The sequence below is a fragment of the Oncorhynchus mykiss genome, chromosome 8 (assembly GCF_013265735.2).
Source record: "Oncorhynchus mykiss isolate Arlee chromosome 8, USDA_OmykA_1.1, whole genome shotgun sequence".
In the NCBI taxonomy this organism is placed as follows: Eukaryota; Metazoa; Chordata; class Actinopteri; order Salmoniformes; family Salmonidae; genus Oncorhynchus; species Oncorhynchus mykiss.
Genome location: NC_048572.1, coordinates 71,727,417 through 71,749,182, shown reverse-complemented (window position 1 = coordinate 71,749,182; position 21,766 = coordinate 71,727,417). Strand labels below are relative to the sequence as shown.

The window sequence follows — 21,766 nt, the reverse complement described above, 5'->3', positions numbered from 1 at the left end:
TGTCTGTAACTGTGTAGTACATGTCTGTAACTTTCTGGTACAAGTCTGTAACTATGTTGTACATGTCTGTAACTGTGTTGTATATGTCTGTAACTATGTAGTACATGTCTGTAACTTTCTGGTACAAGTCTGTAACCATGTTGTACATGTCTGTAACTGTGTTGTACATGTCTGTAACTGTGTTGTATATGTCATTAACTATGTTGTTTATGTCTGTAACTATATGCTGCAGTAATGAGTGACCAAGTGTTAAATCTAATGAAAGTAAAGCCTCAGCTACCGTTGGTGGAGACCTTGGCAGAGGTCTTATCATCTTTGCATTCACAGATGTACTCTCCCTCATCCTCTTTGGTCATTCCTGTTACGGTAAGGACCCGCTTGGCACTGTCAGCGCTGACACAGAACCTGCCACCGGGTTTGACCTCACGACTGTTGTGGCGCCAGAGTACGTCCCCTGAGGCTTGGTTCAGTTCACAGGTCAGGGTCAGCGTAACACCCAGCTCTGTGGCTACAGGCTGCAACGGCACCACAAACTTCAGCGGTGTATCTGAGAGGAAACATGGACAGAACTTAATTAACTACATTTTATATGCACACTCTCATGTCAGTATTGACTGTACACGCCAATCAATTGTTCTGATGAATGAATTGCTAACTAACGTTTGACTTGAACTTTGAACTCAAGCTTGTCATCATCAGTGTGGCAAGAGTAGGTGCCACTGTCTTTGACTTCGGTGGACTTCACAATCAGGGTACGAGAATGACCCTCTCTCTTCATCTCATATTTAGTGCCTTCCTTCAACTCTACTCCATCCCTGAACCACTTAACACTGGCACTCTCCGAAGTCAGCTCAGTGGTCAAAACAATCTTCTCACTTGCTTGAACACTGCATATATCCTTCACAGCAGTCTTTTTAAACTTGGCAGAGGATTCTAGAGAAAAAAATAAGACTTGTTAGCATAGTGATGATAGTGATGGGTATAACAAATACGGTTGAATGAGTCAATGACATCATACCTGTCACCTGTATCTTAAAGACCAGCTTCTCTGCTCCAACCTCACAGGTGTACTGTCCAGCATCCTTCTTCTCCACCTTCTCTATCACCAGCTGACGAGTCTTGCCCTTTGTCTCCATGGAGACTGTCTTACTGGAAGTCAGCAGCTTACCATCCTTGTACCATTTCACCTCTGTCTTGGTATCTGACACATCACAGCTCAGAGTGGCTTTCTGGGAGAGAGTAGCTTTCACCTCCTTCTTTACAGACTCTTTGTTGGTGAAAGCTGCTTGAATCTCTGAAGGAGAAATGATGACATGCCACAGTGGAATTAGAACCCCTTCATTCAGGGTTGAACACAAAACAAACAGGAAGCACATCTCTACACTGGACAGACATGAGACTGGGAGGTGTTGAGCAATACAATGGCTAGACTATTAAGTCAATTACCAGCTATTGAAATATAGCTTTAGACACAAATATGCAACCAAGAGACAGACATCTACCAAAACAAAATGGGCAATACATTCAGAGGCCATTGACTTGAGTATACAAAACATCATCTGGTTTGGGACCATTCAGCCTACAAAGCCTTAAGAGAAACATCAATAGACAGCCAGCTTTCATATCCTCCATACCTGTCACCTGTATCTTAAAGACCAGTTTCTCTGCTCCAACCTCACAGGTGTACTCTCCAGCATCCTTCTTCTCCACCTTCTCTATCACCAGCTGACGAGTCTTGCCCTTTGTCTCCATGGAGACTGTCTTACTGGAAGTCAGCAGTTTGCCATCCTTGTACCATTTCACCTCAGTCTTGGTGTCAGATACCTCACAGCTCAGAGTGGCTTTCTGGGAGAGAGTAGCTTTCACCTCCTTCTGTACAGAGTCCTTATTGGAGAAAGCAGCCTGGGCCTCTGAATGGGGATCATTGAAGGGTATGGTAAAACCAGAAACCCTTCATTTAGGGTCAAACAATCCCAACACCAAATCAGAAACCCTTTGGATATCTTGCACATGACATACAAAAGGGAAATCAAGCGATATTGTCAGAGTAAGTTAAAAAAAAATCTGCATTTCTAAAGCATTATGAGACAGAAGAACATACAATTTAGACTTCCACACTAACAAAACCATCAAAACAAACAACAGTATAACATGTCTTTCCTTGGGAGAAGAAAATTGTAGACAACGTAGAACACAGACACAGTACATTGACAACCATCCAGCCTCCAAAACCTTGAGAGAAACATCAATGGACAGCCAGCTTTGAAATCGTCCCATACCTGTCACCTGTAGCTTAAAGACCAGCTTCTCCGCTCCAACCTCACAGGTGTACTGTCCAGCATCCTTCTTCTCCACCTTCTCTATCACCAGCTGACGAGCCTTGCCCTTTGTCTCCATGGAGACTGTCTTACTTGAAGTCAGCAGTTTGCCATCCTTGTACCATTTCACCTCAGTCTTGGTGTCAGATACCTCACAGCTCAGAGTGGCTTTCTGGGAGAGAGTAGCTTTCACCTCCTTCTGTACAGAGTCCTTATTGGTAAAAGCTGCTTGAGTTTCTGAGGGAACAATTATGGAGGGGCATGATAGTACCAGAAACATAACATTCAAGGTCAAACAATCCCAACAACCAAACCATATCTTACACACAGACATTAGGGGACATAAGCAATACAAATGCTAGATAAATCAACCATCTGCATTTATAAAGTAGTAAGACTCAGACAAGACAATGCAACAAACAGGGTAACGGACAATTCAGACATTAGCAAAACAATAAAAAAAGACAACACTATAACGTCTTTCTATTATGGAAAACATTTGTAGACAATGTAGAGAACATATACAGTGGGGAGAACAAGTATTTGATACTCTGGCCGATTTTGCAGGTTTTCCTACTTACAAAGCATGTAGAGGTCTGTAATTTTTATCATAGGTACACTTCAACTGTGAGAGACGGAATCTAAAACAAAAATCCAGAAAATCACATTGTATGATTTTTAAGTAATTAATTTGCATTTTATTGCATGACATAAGTATTTGATACATCAGAAAAGCAGAACTTAATATTTGATAAAGAAACCTTTGTTTGCAATTACAGAGATCATACGTTTCCTGTAGTTCTTGACCAGGTTTGCACACACTGCAGCAGGGATTTTGGCCCACTCCTCCATACAGACCTTCTCCAGATCCTTCAGGTTTCGGGGCTGTCGCTGGGCAATATAGACTTTCAGCTCCCTCCAAAGATTTTCTATTGGGTTCGGGTCTGGAGACTGGCTAGGCCACTCCAGGACCTTGAGATGCTTCTTACGGAGCCACTCCTTAGTTGCCCTGGCTGTGTGTTTCGGGTAGTTGTCATGCTGGAAGACCCAGCCACGACCCATCTTCAATGCTCTTACTGAGGGAAGGAGGTTGTTGGACAAGATCTCGCGATACATGGCCCCATCCCTCCTCCCCTCAATACGGTGCAGTCGTCCTGTCCCCTTTGCAGAAAAGCATCCCCAAAGAATGATGTTTCCACCTCCATGCTTCACGGTTGGGATGGTGTTCGTGGGGTTGTACTCATCCTTCTTCTTCCTCCAAACACGGCAGGTGGAGTTTAGACCAAAAGCTCTATTTTTGTCTCATCAGACCACATGACCTTCTCCCATTCCTCCTCTGGATCATCCAGATGGTCATTGGCAAACTTCAGACGGACCTGGACATGCGCTGGCTTGAGCAGGGGGACCTTGCGTGCGCTGCAGGATTTTAATCCATGATGGCGTAGTGTGTTACTAATGGTTTTCTTTGAGACTGTGGTCCCAGCTCTCTTCAGGTCATTGACCAGGTCCTGCCGTGTAGTTCTGGGCTGATCACTCACCTTCCTCATGATCATTGATGCCCCATGAGGTGAGATGTTGCATGGAGTCCCAGACCGAGGGGGATTGACCGTCATGTTGAACTTCTTCCATTTTCTAATAATTGCGCCAACAGTTGTTGCCTTCTCACCAAGCTGCTTGCCTATTGTCCTGTAGCCCATCCCAGCCTTGTGCAGGTCTACAATTTTATCCCTGATGTCCTTACACAGCTCTCTGGTCTTGGCCATTGTGGAGAGGTTGCACTGTTTGATTGAGTGTGTGGACAGGTGTATTTTATACAGGTAACGAGTTCAAACAGGTGCAGTTAATACAGGTAATGAGTGGAGAACAGGAGGGCTTCTTAAAGAAAAACTAACAGGTCTGTGAGAGCCGGAATTCCTACTGGTTGGTAGGTGATCAAATACTTATGTCATGCAATAAAATGCAAATGAATTACTTAAAAATCATACAATGTGATTTTCTGGATTTTTGTTTTAGATTCCGTCTCTCACAGTTGAAGTGTACCTATGATAAAAATGACAGACCTCTACATGCTTTGTAAGTAGGAAAAACCTGCAAAATCGGCAGTGTATCAAATACTTGTTCTCCCCACTGTACATTGACAACTGTTCAGCCTCCAAAGCCTTCTGAGAAACAATAATAGAGCCAGCTGTATCTTAAAGACCAACTTCTCTGCTCCAGCCTCACAGGTGTACTCTCCAGCATCCTTTTTCTACACATTTTCTATCACAAGCTGACAAGCTTTGCTCATTGACAACATGTGGACTGTCTTAGTGGAAGTCAGTAGCTTGCCATATTTGTACCATTTCACCTCTGTCTTGGTATCTAACAGCTCACAGCTCAGAGTGGCTTTCTGGGAGAGAGTAGCTTTCATTCCCTGCTGTACAAAGTCCTTATTGGAGAAAGCAGCCTTCATTTCTAAAGGAGGAACAATTTAGGGATATGATGGAAATGAGAAACCTCAATATCACATGAAAACAGGAACCATATCTCTAGACTGGACAAATACGGGAGTTATTCGACATAGAGCAGCCTTGCAAAGTCAACCATCTGAAATTCAAATGTGGCGTGGAGATGGACACACAGTCCAGAGCAACAAACTGGGAAACAGAGCACTCAGATATCCCCATGAGAAACATCTGTGAATCGAGACAAAATGTTCAAAGGACAATGCTGTGCACAATCAAAACAACCAATTAAACCTATTTTTTTGCAAGATAGAACTCACAAATGCTAAGGCAACGTTACCAATTACACTTAGAAAATAACTAAATAGCTGTAAGTTAAAAAACAGAACTAAAAATGTAACTGTGTATGTCCCATAACATCTTCTCCGACTTAAGAAAATCTCTTACGATTATCTTTAAATAAGGAGAATACAATTTTAATTAATAGGACAGACAAACGGACAACCATTCAAGCAACCAAAACCTAAATCACATCACAGAGGGCTCCTAACTAAAAAACAACTCCTGCATACCTGTCACCTGTATCTTAAAGACCAGTTTCTCTGCTCCAACCTCACAGGTGTACTCTCCAGCATCCTTCTTCTCCACCTTCTCTATCACCAGCTGACGAGTCTTGCCCTTTGTCTCCATGGAGACTGTCTTACTGGAAGTCAGAAGTTTGCCATCCTTGTACCATTTCACCTCAGTCTTGGTATCTGATACCTCACAGCTCAGAGTGGCTTTCTGGGAGAGAGTAGCTTTCACCTCTTTCTGTATAGAGTCCTTATTGGTGAATGCAGCCTGATGTGCTTCTGATGGAACAGTCATGGAGGGGCACAATGGCAGAAAAACTTAATTTAGGGTCAAACAGTATCAGCACCAAACACAGAACACACTACTTACTGTCCTGTACAGACACGGGGAGAATTGTCTACAGAATGACACCGAGAGTTAACTGTCAGCAATTCTAACATGGTACGGAGACAAACAAACTGCGCAACAAACACAGAAACAGACTATTCAGATGTAATATAAGCTATAGCAGCAACACAGAAACAGACTATTCAGATGTAATATAAGCTAGAGCAGCAACACAGAATGTAGGAGATGTCAACTTGGGAAGACAACTCGACAAATGAAACAACCTTTGTCAAAGACAAGTTTTATCAAATAAATATTTGTAGGTCAGGCATATAGACAACCATTCGTCCCACTATATGCCCCAGAGCAAACAATAGACAGACAGTAAATCCAATATATCCTCCATACCTGTCACATGTATCTTAAAGACCAGTTTCTCTGCTCCAACCTCACAGGTGTACTCTCCAGCATCCTTCTTCTCCACCTTCTCTATCACCAGCTGACGTGTCTTTCCCTTTGTCTCCATGGAGACTGTCTTACTGGAAGTCAGAAGTTTGCCATCCTTGTACCATTTCACCTCAGTCTTGGTATCTGACACATCACAGCTCAGAGTGGCTTTCTGGGAGAGAGCAGCTCTAACCTCTCTCTGTACAGAGTCCTTATTGGAGAAGGCAGCCTGGGCCTCTGTAAATCAACCATTAGCAGTTCAAATTTAGAATGGGAATAGACACACAGCCACAAAAGGGACAGAGACCAGTGAGACGCCCCCATAAGCCACAAAGCAAAACAACCAGAGCCAAATCAAGCAAGGAAACAACGTTGAAGCCTCAAACATAGCCCCTTGTCTGATGGAATCAACTAATCCTAAGATCTCAACTTTATCAGTATGGCAAAAAACTAGGCATTTGTTTCTTACTGAGACAAAAGCTAAATGTAATTCAACAGTACACTTGCCAAAGCATCCGAGGGGAGAGGTAAATATTTAATAGTTATCTTCTCCTAAGATAAACATGTCCAATGTGTAGAGCAGAAAGCCAGTATGAGGGTTTGCAGTCAGGCTACAATGGAAGGCAGCCGGTGTGTAGGAGAAAAAATATATGTAGAGTTCAAAAGGTACTGGCACTCAAAACCATGAAAAGGAATAACCCAAGGAGGCCGACGTGCAAAAATAATACACTTAATTTAATCCACGCTCAAAAGAATACAAAAAGTACAAAGTTAATAAACAAAAACGGAGCATACGTTTCGGCCTTATCGTCAGTAATGTACAAACAAATTAGGAAGACGTACTTAAGAAGACACACCTGCTGTGCGTAACAGGCACAACAGGTGCAAGCAGATAGTTGATTAGAGACTGGCGAAAAAGGAGTGAATACATATTAACAAGGAATATGTGGAAGAATAAAAAAAATGGACAATTCAAATGTCACATATAATTGAAAAAAGACAATGAGCTGGGCTACATAACAATATTAGAAGCAACAGATATTAGGCTGAAGAGCTCAGAGTGCTTGGAGGTGGGGTGGCGGACTGCTGGTGCCTGTAACATGCAAGGTCCAATTCCTCATTAATGTAAAGAGCAGACAGACAACCATTCAAGCAATCGGGCAGAAAGGAGACAAGACAGCAAGTCGATATCCTCCTTACCTGTCACCTGTATCTCATAGACCAGTTTTTCTGCTCCAACCTCACAGGTGTACTCTCCAGCATCCTTCTTCTCCACCTTCTCTATCACCAGCTGACGAGTCTTGCCCTTTGTCTCCATGGAGACTGTCTTACTGGAAGTCAGCAGTTTGCCATCCTTGTACCATTTCACCTCAGTCTTGGAATCTGACACATCACAGCTCAGAGTGGCTTTCTGGGAGAGAGTAGCTTTCACCTCCTTCTGTACAGAGTCCTTGTTGGTGAAGGCAGCCTGTTGGGCTTCTGAGGGAACAATCATGGAGGGGCGTAGTAGGGGTCAAATAATGAAAACAGGAATAATTTTTCGACACTGGACAGACATGGGTAGCATTGACATATATAACAGCCATAGTCAACCAGCTACAGCACTAATATAGCAGAGGCAGACACATCGCATCATTGAGGTGTCCTCAGAAGCCATGAAAGCAAAATCATCCAATGAAACAGCTTTGAAGCCCATATCTCCAAACAATATTTTATCTGATAACCTCACACATTTTTAGGTCTCAATTAGAACACATTGAAACTAACAAAACAACCATACATTTCTAACATAATGAGCAGAGCTGAAGAAATTCAAATGTTGTACATTGTTCAAACCATCACCAAGGACTAAGGGGGAAAACATTTCAAATTTGCAAGACTGGCACATGGACAACCACTCCAGCAACCTCGTGCAAAAGTAGACAATAGACAGTAACTCAATATTTGGCTTACCTGACACATGTATTTTAAAGACCAGCTTCTCTGCTCTAGCTTCACAGGTGTACTCTCCAGCATCCTTTTTCTCCATTTTGTCTACTACCAACAGACGACTCTTGCCCTTTGTCTCCATGGAGACTGTTTTACTTGCAATGATCTGTTTGCCATCCTTGTACCATTTCACCTCTGTCTTAGTATCTGCAACCTCACAGCTCAGAGTGGCTTTCTGGGAGAGAGTAGCTCTCACTTCCTTCTGTACAGAGTCCTTGTTGGTGAAGGCAGCCTGTTGAACTTCTGAGGGAACAGTCATGGAATGGCTAAGTAAAATCAGAAACATTTCTTTTTGGGTTGAACACTGAAAACAGGAACAGTATTTGTATGGGCAGTCTATGATTCTGAGGGGACACTAGTTTTTCTAGCTTAAACATAAAAAAAAATATATGACTAGGTATTATACAAGCTGAATACAATGATATTGTTTGTCCGGTGTGCTCTACAGACATTCCTTCTCTCTCTTACCTTTTATCTTGACCTGGAATGTGACTTTGTCTTCCGCTGTCTCGCAGGAGTAGTGTCCCTCGTCACTCTTCTTGGCGTTCTTGATAACCAGTCTCCTCTGTGTCCCTTTGGAGATAATGGTCGTTCTTTGGTCCTCAATGACCACTGTCTGATCCTTCCTCCACACCACCACCCCGCTGGCAGACGATACCTCACAGTTCAACTCAAGGTGCCCACTGAGGGCAGGTGCCACCCCCATGGGACCCCTGGGCTTGTTCAGGAATTTTGCTTCATCTGGAAGAGAAACATGGATGGATTTGTCATCAAGAACAAAAACATGATTTGTCTGCTTTTTTAGTTTATAGAGTTGTGGTGGAAATCTATTAATACCTTAAGGTTATAATTAAATGTTAACAAAGGCCCATGTGGAATTGAATATGACAAAAAAATATGCAATGACAGAATCATCTATGATGATTTATTCGCTTTACAAATATTTGATTATGCTTTTATAACCAAACAGCTAAATTTCATACACCATCATATGATAGGTGGGTGTCTGCCTGTGCGTGGTTGGAGGATTGGGGACGGTACCAGTGACACATTGGACATTATTACATGATGACAGAGAGCTCTTTCCCATGCTAGACGACTCACTACCACCTGGTGTTAGCTGTCACAGCACAGTCTGTCCCTGTGTGTCACAGGTTGTGAGAGGGGCTTTCTGTAGGCTATGTAGGTTAGAGGTCGCACTTCATAAGTGTCAGTTTAAGATAGTGTAACAACATCTGTCATACGTAAAAAATAAAGATAAAGTACAAAACGGGTTTTCAGTGAAGCTGTACAAAATGTAGCTATTTCTGTTATTGTATTACAATTATATGGGAATCTGAGGGATCAGGTTTCCACTTTCCACCAGGTGTCAACAAGTTATTAATATGTTGTAGACATTGGAGTGGTTTCTTATTTCTAGCATGATAGATTACTACAGGAGTTGAGTCTTTATTCTTGATATTTCGGCTGTCCTGTTGTACCTTTTAGAGAAAGCTTCAGGGACATTCTGTCTTCGTTTAGGACACACTCATAGATTCCCGTGTCCTCTTCAGTGACATTGTGCACCATCAGGATCCTCTTGTGGTCAGTGGTTATGCACTCATACTTCTTGCCCATCTTCAGCTCCCGTCCATTCTTCATCCAGACCACCTACAGAGTCGGAGGAAACATTGAAATGCACAATCCGCACAAGAGACAGCATTACACAGTGATTTACACAGTGAATTGAATCTGAACAATTCAAAAGAGAAAGTCTTAAGTATTTTTATTTTTGTATTTATAACACTACTCCTAACACTAACAGGGTTCATTAATTAATTCAGTCATCTGGACTTCATATATTATATGCCATTAGAAAATATATGCCATTTAGCAAACACTTTTATCCAAAGTGATTTACAGTCGTGCATACATTTTATGCATGGCTGGTCCTGGGAATCAAACCCACTACCCCGGTGTGACAAGCGCCACGCGCTACCAACTGAGCTACAAAAGGACCACTACACACCTGGGCATGGTAATCAGACACCTCTGTGGTCATCTGGGCGGAGGACTGGGCGCTGCAGGTCACCACCTCAGTGTGAGCAGACTTACTGGTGAACCGGATAGGTGGAGCTGTAAATAGAGGTTTCACATAAGCTACCGGGGCTATGCTTATTACAGAGTATTGAATTGTAGTTGTTGTATGGGAAATTCCAATGGAAAGATGGTGACTGTCTACCAACAGAACAGCTAACAGATGAGGTTCCTAACTGCTTGTACAGCACTATGAGGTTGGAATAATAGTGTGAAATTGTGAAAATTAGTATAACACCCTTTTAGTGTAAAAGTGTAAAAGCTACTTGTAAAGAAAGTCTAGAATTTCATCCTGTTTTGGTGGGATGGAGTTTTGGTCTGCCTGGTGGCATCACCATGCAGTAAATTAGTCAATAGATCAATAAGAAAGAGAGGAAAGGGTTCTACATGGAACCCAAAAGGGTTCTATCTGGAACCAAAAGGGTTCTACCTACAGTAGTACCAAAAAGTGTTCAACAAAGGGTTCTTCTCCTATGGGGACAGCCAAAGAACCCTTTTCGGTTCTAGGTAGTACATTTTTTGGATTATGTATGTATAGCCTTTATACTCATCGTGTATTTATTATTACTTTTATTATTACATGTTTTACTTTCTATTATTTCTCTATTTTCTTTCTCTCTGCATTGTTGGGAAGGGCCCGTATAAGTAAGCATTTCACTGTTAGTCTACACCTGTTGTTTACAAAGCATGTTTTATTTGATTTGATTTATACAGGCAACTCAAAGCATCATGCTAATGAAGATATGCATATTCAACCACAGTTCTTATTCTTGGCATTGCCCCCTATTCCAGTGCTTACCCTTCACTTTGAGTATACAAGTGCTCTCCGAGCCACCGCCCACAAATTTGACCACGGCTCCGTTCATCTCCATCAAGACCGTCCGGATCATCAGCGTGTGCATGGTCTTTTGGCGGGTGATGAGGTAGTCACCACCACTACGCAGGAGGCGTCCGTTGATAGACCAGAAGCCAGAGCACACGGCAGACAGATCCACGGAGAGTGAGGCCTCCTCACCTGAGATGGCTGTGCTGTTCATCAGGCCTGTTTTCACCTCTGCACTGGGCTCTGTAAGAAATGGTTGAATCACATCAGTATTACAAAAGTAGCATGCTGGTGTTTTTATATATTACGGTTTGATTGTGAGTACCTGTTGAAAAGTTCCAAAAAGGTTATTCTGCTGTCCCAATAGGAGAACCATTTTAGGATCCTGGTAGAACCCTTTTTGGTTCCAGGTAGAAACCTTTTGGGTTCTATGTAGAACCCTCTTCTTGTTCTACATGGAACCTCAAAACCAAAATGGTTCTACCTGGAACCAAAATGGATAATTCAAAGGGTCTTTTATGGGGACAGCCGAAGAACCCTATTAGGCTCTAGATAGCTCCTTTTTTTCTAAGAGTGTACTTAGTTATTTTACTCTTACGTACAAGTCACCTTCTACCTAAAAGCCTTGGTGCAGACCCACATTCTTCTTGTCTACCTCATACATCTCCAGGAGTATTTCTAGACTGCCATTAGTTTCTTCTTCAATAAAACCAAATAATAAGGAGTAAGAAGATGTTTGTCTGTCTCACCAAGGTAGAAGGTCCCGGGCACCTCCAGGTATTGGCTCTGGCCATAGTTGTTGACTGCAGAAATGCGGAACTGGTAGCTGGCCTCCTCTGTGAAGTTCTGGATCGTGATCTCAGTAAAGGGGCTGATCTCCATGCCATTGCACCTCTGCCAGGTCTGGGCACCCACCTTCCTCCTCTCTACCATGTACCCCTTGATGGGCACAGGGCGGTCACTGTCTGGGGGGGACCAGTGGAGGGTGATGGATGAGTCTGTCTTGTTGCGCACCACCACATCGATGGGGGGATCAGGAGGATGCTTTCTGGCAGCTGGGAGGTAGGGAGGTATAGTTTGGAATGGCTCACGTATGTATGATAAATCCTGAGAAAAGTCAGTGATATGATGTATCTGCAGATGTATAGAACAAATCCAGATAGCTGATGTTCTGAAAGAGCTGCAAAATATAGACCCCTACAAATCAGCTGGGCTAGACAATCTGGACCCTCTCTTTCTAAAATGATCTGCCAAAATTGTTGCAACCCCTATTACTAGCCGGTTCAACCTCTCTGTCTGAGATTCCCAAAGATTGGAAAGCAGCCACGGTCATCCCCCTCTTCAAAGGGGGAGACACTCTAGACCCAAACTGCTACAGACCTATATCTATCCTACCATGCCTTTCTAAGGTCTTCGAAAGCCAAGTTAACAAACAGATTACCATTTAAAATACCACCGTACCTTCTTCGCTGTGCAGTCTGGTCTCCGAGCTGGTCATGGGTGTACCTCAGCCACGCTCAAGGTCTTAAACGATATCATAACCGCCATCGATAAGAGACAATACTGTGCAGCCGTACTCATCGACCTGGCTAAAGATTTCGACAATCATCACATTCTTATCGGCAGACTCAACAGCCTTGGTTTCTCAAAAGATTGCCTCGCCTGGTTCACCAACTACTTCTCTGATAGAGTTCAGAGTGTCAAATCGGAGGGCCTGTTCTCCGGACCTCTGGCAGTCTCTATGGGGGTGCCATAGGGTTCAATTCTTTGGCCGACTCTCTTCTCTGTATACATCAATGATGTCGCTCTTGCTGCTGGTGATTCTCTGATCCACCTCTACGCAGACGCCACCATTCTGTATACTTCTGGCCCTTCTTTGGACACTGTGTTGACTAATCTCCAGACGAGCTTCAATGCCATACAACTCTCCTTCCGTGGCCTCCAACTGCTCTTAAATGCAAGTAAAACTAAATGCATGCTCGTCCACCGATCGCTGCCCGCACCTGCCCGCCCGTCCAGCATCACTACTCTGGATGGTTCTGACTTAGAATATGTGGACAACTACAAATACCTATGTGTCTGGTTAGACTGTAAACTCTCCTTCCAGACTCACATTAAACATCTCCAATCCAAAATTAAATCTAGAATCTGCTTTCTATTCAGCAGCAAAGCATCCTTCACTCATGCTGTCAAACATACCCTCGTAAAACTGACCATCCTACCGATCCTCGACTTCGGCGATGTAATTTACAACACTCTACTCCAACACCTCCAACACTATTCAACAAATTGGATGCAGTCTATCACAGTGCCATCAGTTTTGTCACCGAAGCCCCATATACTACCCACCACTGCAACCTGTACGCTCTCGTTGGCTGGCCCTCGCTTCTTAGTCGTCGCCAAACCCGCTGGCTCCAGGTCATCTACAAGTCTTTGCTAGGTAAAGCCCCACCTTATCTCAGCTCACTGGTCACCATAGCAGCACCCACCCGTAGCACGCGCACCAGCAGGTATATCTCACTGGTCACCCCCAAAGCCAATTCCTCCTTTGACTGTCTCTCCTTCCAGTTCTCTGCTGCTAATGACTGGAATGAACTGCAATAATCACTGAAGCTGGAGAGTCTTATCTCCCTCACCAGCTTGAAGCACCAGCTGTCAGAGCAACTCACAGATCACTGCACATGTACATAGCCCATCTGTAATTAGCCCATCCATCCATCTACCTCATCCCCATACTGTATTTATTTATTTATCTTGCTCCTTTGCACCCCATTATCTGTACTTGCACAATCATCTTCTGGACATCTACCATTCCAGTGTTTAATTGCTATATTGTAATTACTTCGCCACCATGGCCTATTTATTGCCTTACCTCCCTTATCTTACCTCATTTGCACACAATGCATATAGACTTTTTCTTCTTCTTCTACTGTATTATTTACTGTATGTTTGTTTTACTCCATTTGTAACTCTGTGTTGTTGTATGTGTCCAACTGCTTTGCTTTATCTTGGTTATCGCAGTTGTAAATGAGAACTTGTTCTCAACTAGCCTACCTGGTTAAATAAAGGTGAAATAAAATAAATATAGTTAGCCTTTGTGATCAGATTAATCAAAATGGAATTTAAACGTAGGATTTCCTAATTTGATGTTGTGACAGGAAAAGGGCTTTAGAGTCTGTGCTATGCATGTAGGTCTATGTTTGTAGCTCACCTGTGACAGAGAATCTTGTGGAGGTCTTGCAGTCTCCAGCCATGAAGGCCACCTCTCCTGAGTCGTCAGCTTGGCAGTGGCTGATGGTTAAAGTGTACTGCCTGAGGGTGCACGCAATTATTATGCGTGTGTCCGGCTTCAGACGCTCGGCATTGCGTGTCCAGTAGGCGTCAGAACAGGGGTGCTCCAGCTCAACGCAGAAGATCACTGTATCACTCACTGGCACTACAGTTCTCCTGGGCAGCTTCTTAGTGATGTTGCCTGTGAGTGACAAGTACAAGGGTCACCAAATGGCAAGTGTAGTCTACAACGCTGCAGCACTAACACTGTGTAAACTGAATACCAAGGTTATTGCCCCCTTGAAAGGTCAGAAAGGAAATTGGAGACTCCCTTTGCATCATTAAATGTTTTGACAGTTTTTTGACTGTATATTTTGACAATATATTTTGACACTGTATTTTGACAGTATTTTGACAGTATATTTTGACAGTACTTTGACAGTATATTTTGACAGTATACTTTGACAGTGTTTTGACAGTATATTTTGACAGTATTTTGACAGTAATAGGCAGTAATGCCTATTACATGATGAAACTGCACAACATTTCATTGTAAACTTCTCTCTGATATATTTTCCATCAAAGTATGATGTAGGAACAATCTCAATGTTGATAATGTTGCATAATATTTGTTATTGAGGCATCAAAAGTTTGTCAGAAGACTAGATACAAGAAAATGGCTGTCGTACCCAGCACAGTGAGCTCGGCCACGGTGCGGCTCCCCTCCTTCATCTCGCAGATGTAGACGGCATCATCATTGGTGGTGACGTTGTGGATGGTGAGGCGCCGCATGGTGCCCTCCTCCTCCATTCGGTACTTGGAGCAGTCCTCCAGTCGCGTCTCCTCCATGAACCAGCTGGCCTGGGTTGAGGAGATGGGCACTTCACACAGCAGCGTGGCCGTCATCTTCTCCTGGACCTCCACATCCTGCAGCTTCCTCCTGAAAGGCACCTTGGGCTCTGAGGATCATTGAAAGAACACACAATAATTGTCAGAAGGTGAGTGAAATTATGGAAATTGGTGGATGCGTAAATCAATTGCTCATAAAGTCAATCTCTTTCTGTTTTGCAGATACAATGGATGTATTTATTTTAATATGCCATACCCTGCCTTGGGCTCTGACATAGGAAGATTGCAGAACATTTTTAAAAAGGTGAGTGACTCCTGTAATTAAATGAATGTATCTTACTTTGAACCGTTCTCAGCAGAAAGTAAACAGCAACAACTAAGAGCATTGAAGCGCAAGACTCAACTTCTCCACTGTTTTGGTGCCCTGGCTACCACACTGTACACAGCACAAAGCGAATCTGTGCACATGCGCAGATACTGCGTGTGACTCTCACTCATCTCAATATCTCCGGTGCTGCCTGTGGCAACGTAATTTCACTGATTCAACCTTTAAAGTGCTTGTACAGTACTAAAGTTTCAATCACTTATGTATTTCAGTTGTACTCCATCAACAACCCAAGGTTGGACCAGTCCAAGCCAGCATTTTGTCATGTGTCCACCTCATGTGATACACACACATTCTACAGGACTGATTTCTATGGGCTCCAATACATCACAGAGTATTTCCATCAAATAAAACTAAAATTTACAGTCCTTAGAAAGCAGATTACATAGACAAGTGCTGTTCCATTTTCAGCAACAAAAGGAAACATTCCATTTTGAGAATGCTTTAGTTCTCTACGATTTAACTGTCTGTTTACTTTATTATGGAATGAGCTTAAAAGGCTACTTACAGGGCTATTATTATGTACTGCATTTCCATTTGGACAAGTTTAGAACAAGACATCAGCACTCAGAATAATCAGCTCTATTTATTTATTATTTCAAAATAGGCAGCGCAGTCAAATGACCTAGTTGCCTCATGGGTGGAATGTTATTCATATTTTGCATAATTTCTTAATTAATAAACATTATTTCAAAAACCCACCCGAAAATCAGGTGTTTCTATGTCAAACTGTTTTGTTATATTTCAGTCTTATGTGATATATATCAAGTGTAATATTGTGATGCAAACTCAAAATGGAATGCATTTCAACTCCATATCTGACATGGTACAGGTGTCTTCTTTGTTTTAAGACCATAACCATGTGTGTGAGGTGTAGACTTGTGTTTTAAAGTAAATTTGTGTAAGGCTGCCAAGACATACTGTGTGACCCTTGTTTAGCCCACTGCAGTAAAAGGTTAAATATTGGCTCATGCTCTTTGAAAACAGTTGAGAAGGAACAGAGGCTAAACCATATTCACTTACATTTTAGTTTAGCGTTTATGTGCTGGTATCATCTTTCCACATAACTTATCATTTGAATGTGTGTTTTGAATGTTTGGCTGGGACTGTGACTACTGAGTATGTTTCAATTATGACATTTCCTAGAGGTTCTTATTGTACACCAGTGGGTCATCAAATGATCTGGTGTTAATAAAAACAAAGGTACATAAAGGGTGGAGGGATACAGTCCCTCTCGCTTGTAAAGCCTCTCAAGAATCCATTATCTGGTGTCAATTACTGTATAACCAGATGCAACCAAAATCACTGCCATGGGCATTGCACTCGCTGTCAAATTGAGACCGAGATTAACAACCGCCATTGATAAATCTCCATGCTCCAGGCTTCTAGCAAATCAGGAGTTGCTCATGGAAAATCACCCTAGCTCTGGCACCTAATGGCCATCATTGCAACTGTGAACTACTCATCACTAGCAGAAAATAGATGAAACATGACACTCCCCCTTCATTTCGCTGCCAGCATTCCACCACTTAGTTGCACAGTTTAAGTCTATGTTGGGGCAAAGTAAAACTGTGCTCAGGTGAACGTTTTAGCTCACTTTGGTTAATTATTTTCGTGTGGATAGAGACTCATTTCCGTAAGAGCATGACTGTATGACATTATCCGATATCTCAAGGACAGCACACCCTCGTTTAACCTCTTCAGATTCCTTGCACTATCATGTTTAAAGGCCCAGTGCAGGACCATGTGATTTTCCTGTGTTTTATATACAGTATATTTCCACACAATGAAATTGTAATAATACTGTGTATTATACAATTGTTGATAATGTTATTTTAGTGTAAAAGCTGTTTGTAAAGACCGCCTGAAATTTCAGCCTGTTTTGGTGGAATGGAGTGTTGCCATGGAGACATCAACATGTGGTGAATAACAGCTCATTTTTTCATTTTTAACCTCTCCACTCAGACCACTCAGACAGTCCTAGTAAAATTATTGCTGGAGTAATTGCTCTTTGCTAAGAAGCTATTTTTGTTTCTTTATTTTAATTGAGAACAATCACAATAAGGTACTTAACTGTCGCCCAGAAATTATTTGATAATGAGCTCAGTATGGGAAAAAAATAATAATAATGTATCCACTCACTGCTGTAAGTTGCTCTGGATAAGAGCGTCTGCTAAATGACTAAAATGTAAAAGGTAAAACATGTAAAAAATGGCTGCATTGGGCCTTTAAACACTCTTTGAAATCAATGCTTTCACATACATAAGCCCGTGTACAGGGGGACCTCAACATCACGAGAATGACAAACTCCACTGTTATGCAGGCCTGCATTGCAGAGACATTTGAGCTATATTTAAGCAAATGCTATACATGTTATATACTAGTCGATTATCAGCAATTCATATAGAGCAATGAGAGAGAGTTAATCTAAGGTCATCTCCCCACATGACAAGCATTGTCCCTTAAATACACCTGAATCCCTTTGCCTCGTTATGGAAACGTTAAAGAAAACTACCCTCCCTTTATCCTCAACAGCCGAGTGATGAACTAGACTTGGGAGTACGGTAATGGCAGAATATGGAATAACTAATGCTAAACATTTTATTTTTAGAAGACTTAGATGTGATGCACTCTCAAATTAAAATAATAATCGATGGAGTAAATGCACTATTCTACATAATTTATATTCCAATCAAACATCGCTCTTGAAATACCAACCATTTGTGATTTGTATGTATTTTTTTGCTTACCTTTAACTATCACCAGCACGGCGCTGTAGGTGTGTCCAGCCATATTGGAGGCGTTACAGGTATACAGACCATTGTCCCTCTGTTTGCAGTACAGGATCTTGAGGATGAAGTTCTCGGCCTGGTCCTCATACATGATTTGTCTGCGTCCCTCGCCAATGTTCCCCCCATCCTTCCTCCAGATTATGTGAGGCTTGGGGTGGCCTGTCACGAAGCAGCTGAGTTTGGCGTGCTTGCCTTCAGTCACTGTGCAGGTGCGGGTGAAGACGCCTTTGGGCAGATGACTGACCAGTGCTGCGCTGCTGTGGTCTAGACCCAGAAGGCTCAACCCATCTGTGACCATAGTGGTGGCGGTCGAGGAGGTGGTGGTGGAGTTGTAAGTGGAGCTGCTGGTCTCGGCGGTGCAGTAGATAGAGATCCCTTCTTTACGCTTCTGCAGGTGGGAGAGGAGGGAGGTGCTGTTGTCCTTGCCCAGGTGATGGGAGTCCTGGGTGTCTACAACCAAGGTGGCGGCGGAGTTAGAGCGGCCTACCGAATTCTGGGCACGGCAAGTGTATGTGCCGCTGTCCAGACTGCGCACGCTCTGGATCCTCAGAGAGCTGCTGTCACTGTCCGATGTCACCTTGATGCGGTTCGTCTCGGCCAGGTAACGCCCGTCCTTCTCCCAGTCAAATTTGGGCTCTGGGTAAGCCGCAACCCGGCAGTGGAAGACCACATCGCCCCCCAGGCCTACGCGTGTGGAGGTAGGCTTGACCATGAAGACGGGGGCCCTCTCCACCATCTCCTGTGGAAGGCCTACGTGAAGGGTTACGCATGCATATGCTTCCCCAACATTGTTTTTGGCCCGGCACATGTACTGGCCGCTGTCCTCCAGGGTTAGATCGTAGATGGTGAGGCGGTAGACGTCACCATCATCCACCATCTTGAAGCGGCCCCCAGAGGTCAGACGTAGCTTCTCCTTTTCCCAGGTAATCAGTGGGGTGGGGTTGCCCACGATGGTGCAGCTCAAGGTGGCATCCTTTCCCACGCACACTGCGAAAGCCTTGGGCCGCGTGAGAAACCTGGGGGCCCCTCCAAACAGGTTCTGGTCCATTACTAGATCCTAGTGTACCAAGGAAATAGTGTCATTTAGAATTGAAACACACCTTTGAGAGAATAGAATAATCAAGATTACTAGGCTATATCAAGAAGTGTATAGGAAAGGCAACCAAATCTATGAGATATCCTTCTAATCTTATTGTCAATCATTTAAATCACTTGCCTCTTGAACTGGAATGTCAAACTTGCATGACACTACACAGCCTCTAGTGTCTCATCCTTCTCATGCCTGACATAATAATGTAACTCTACATCAGCAAGTAATGACTAAAGTTTGGAAAACCTTGTTCACACATAGGTTCACACTGTGTTTGGGTGGGCCATTGTAGAGTTAATTGTTTGCTGTAAACTAAGATTGTTTTCATCGGAACTTGGAGGAATGTGTTAACATGTCTCACTTATGGCCTAGATATTTTTAGTGACGTCTGTCTGCAATGGAAGTCAACAAAACATATTTTCCAAAATGTAAGATATGCATTGAGGACAGATAACAATGATATCTCAGTAGTTAAAACATTTATAGAGCAAATCACTCAGCCTTCATCTGTTTACATTTACATAAACAATACAGAATACTGATTTAAATATTGTAAATAATGTCTCTATGAAGGTCGAACATAAAATTGTCCCATTCAATGTAACAATCTGCAGTTTTATTGTTTTGTACAGCACATTTGCCTACCCAGGACAGATTTCCAACTAAAACACTGTGATACAGAGTAGGCTAACAAGATTACAAGTAACAACCACAAAATGGATCATATTCTAGCAAAAAATGTCCAACTGATGATAAATAATCATCAGAGCTAACCAAGAGGGAGGCAGATTCTAGAGTGACAGAGGGATGCATAGAAAAACAATCCTCCTCATTCTTTCCAAAATAATAGCCGACAGTAGGTTTTTGGGTGAGAAGTGCATATTTCATAGGTTTCTGCCTATTTGTTACACTTAAAACAATACTAGCCTACTGAAGTGGAATATTTAGATTAGTTGGTACCATAGGCATAACTGTTCTTCAATTCTGGTCCTGGGACCCACAGGGGTGCACATTCTTTATTAATACATTATTTGAGTCTGCAGGACCAGACTTGAGGAGCACGGTCGCATATGACATCAACCAGACCCATATCAAGATCAAATAACACCCACACACTTGCTAAAAAGGCGTATCCAGAGGGGAGCAGGTGGTTTATTAGGCCTGTAGCCTACCCAAACTGATCAGCGCACTGTCAGATTACCATAAATGCTGTTTTAACCCAGTTAAATACAGCAAATATTGTATATGAAAGGGTGACATTTGCCATCTTTGTCACCTCCCTCCCCTGAGCTGCCTGTCCCAAAAATAACCTCAGCTGTCAGGCCGCGTCTCTGTCCATTGCCATTTGTAGTAGCAAAGACAGTTCAGCTGTTTGGTAGAGAACCCGCAAGAGAAGGAAAAGCTTCGTTATTCGATATTGTTTGATAAATGTACCAATACAATGATGCAAATAGATCATACATGTTTTATGTAGATGGTTTGATATACTGTAGATAGTCGGCAAAAAACATTTTAGATATGGTCTTCTTCGACCTATAAGTTACTCATTGCAATTCAACATATAAGTTATAAAAACATAGGTTTTAGACCGTGTAAAACTGTCACCACAAACATAGAACAGCACACTAATGAAGATGATTTGTCTAAAAATAAGAAACTCGACATTTAAAAATAGGCCTACATTAATTAGGCCTGATTAAATTACAATTTATGCTGTTCAGTTATTGCAAATTTAATTTACATTTAGACTATTTCAACTGGGAACTGGGTTAATTCAATTTCAGCAATAATTTTCTCACCTTGAGTCTTCAGACACTCTCTGGTAAAACAAGCACTGAAACATGTGGACGAAAACTTTAACAAAGTTTTACAGTCCGAAAGATGATGCAATCTTTGCCGTTGAGATTCAACAAATGTATGTTTGGTCAATATTCCTACAATGATGATTTGTATCCAGGGCGGTATAACATCCCCCAGTCTCCTGCAGTGGGTGTTTGACTACGGGTGTTTCTTTTTTCTTCATTGGTATCTCATGATGCCAAGTAGCTGACGTTCCTATTATGGTGCAGCCTCCTTCCCAAAATAGACTTGTCATTTACTGTAGATATAGCCTGGGTGCTGGAGCAGGGGGCTGGACAGGCTGGTATAGCTTATCTACCTTGACTAACCTACCCCATAACAACAGATTCAAAATTGTGCATATGAGGGCCATCAAACATTTGTATTAGTATTTTTTTGTATTTTATTATGCATGCAGATTAGCTTCTGCCAAGGGAGCAGCAACTCTTCCTGGGGTCTAAGCACATCAAGGCATTTACATTACAATTAAGCAAACAATTAAACAGTAAATCACATAACATCGCTACACCACTACTTATCCACA

The 21,766-nt window shown here is 42.5% G+C and overlaps 1 protein-coding gene across 20 annotated transcripts in view; it reads right to left on the bottom strand.

Annotated features, from left to right (window-relative positions):
- LOC110530483 (obscurin) overlaps positions 1-21,395 on the bottom strand; it is a 90,334-nt gene extending 68,939 nt beyond the window's left edge. For 18 of the 20 annotated variants that reach the window (XR_005052942.1, XM_036986132.1, XM_036986140.1 and 15 more), the window contains exons 1-18: positions 21,183-21,395; positions 18,252-19,350; positions 14,957-15,226; positions 14,209-14,469; positions 11,747-12,052; positions 10,974-11,240; positions 10,107-10,213; positions 9,580-9,748; positions 8,567-8,839; positions 8,063-8,341; positions 7,310-7,588; positions 6,071-6,346; positions 5,335-5,613; positions 2,280-2,555; positions 1,635-1,910; positions 1,019-1,294; positions 661-933; positions 281-547 (exon numbers count right to left, since the gene is read on the bottom strand). Coding sequence is in view for 19 of the 20 variants with exons in the window: in XM_036986132.1 (XP_036842027.1) it covers positions 281-547; positions 661-933; positions 1,019-1,294; positions 1,635-1,910; positions 2,280-2,555; positions 5,335-5,613; positions 6,071-6,346; positions 7,310-7,588; positions 8,063-8,341; positions 8,567-8,839; positions 9,580-9,748; positions 10,107-10,213; positions 10,974-11,240; positions 11,747-12,052; positions 14,209-14,469; positions 14,957-15,226; positions 18,252-19,341 (5,224 nt within the window). In the remaining variant the exon portion in view is untranslated. The remainder of the gene's footprint in view (positions 1-280; positions 548-660; positions 934-1,018; positions 1,295-1,634; positions 1,911-2,279; positions 2,556-5,334; positions 5,614-6,070; positions 6,347-7,309; positions 7,589-8,062; positions 8,342-8,566; positions 8,840-9,579; positions 9,749-10,106; positions 10,214-10,973; positions 11,241-11,746; positions 12,053-14,208; positions 14,470-14,956; positions 15,227-18,251; positions 19,351-21,182) is intronic. The other 2 variants (XM_036986137.1, XM_036986139.1) reach the window with 2 other exon arrangements.
- Between the last annotated feature and the right edge of the window lie 371 nt (positions 21,396-21,766).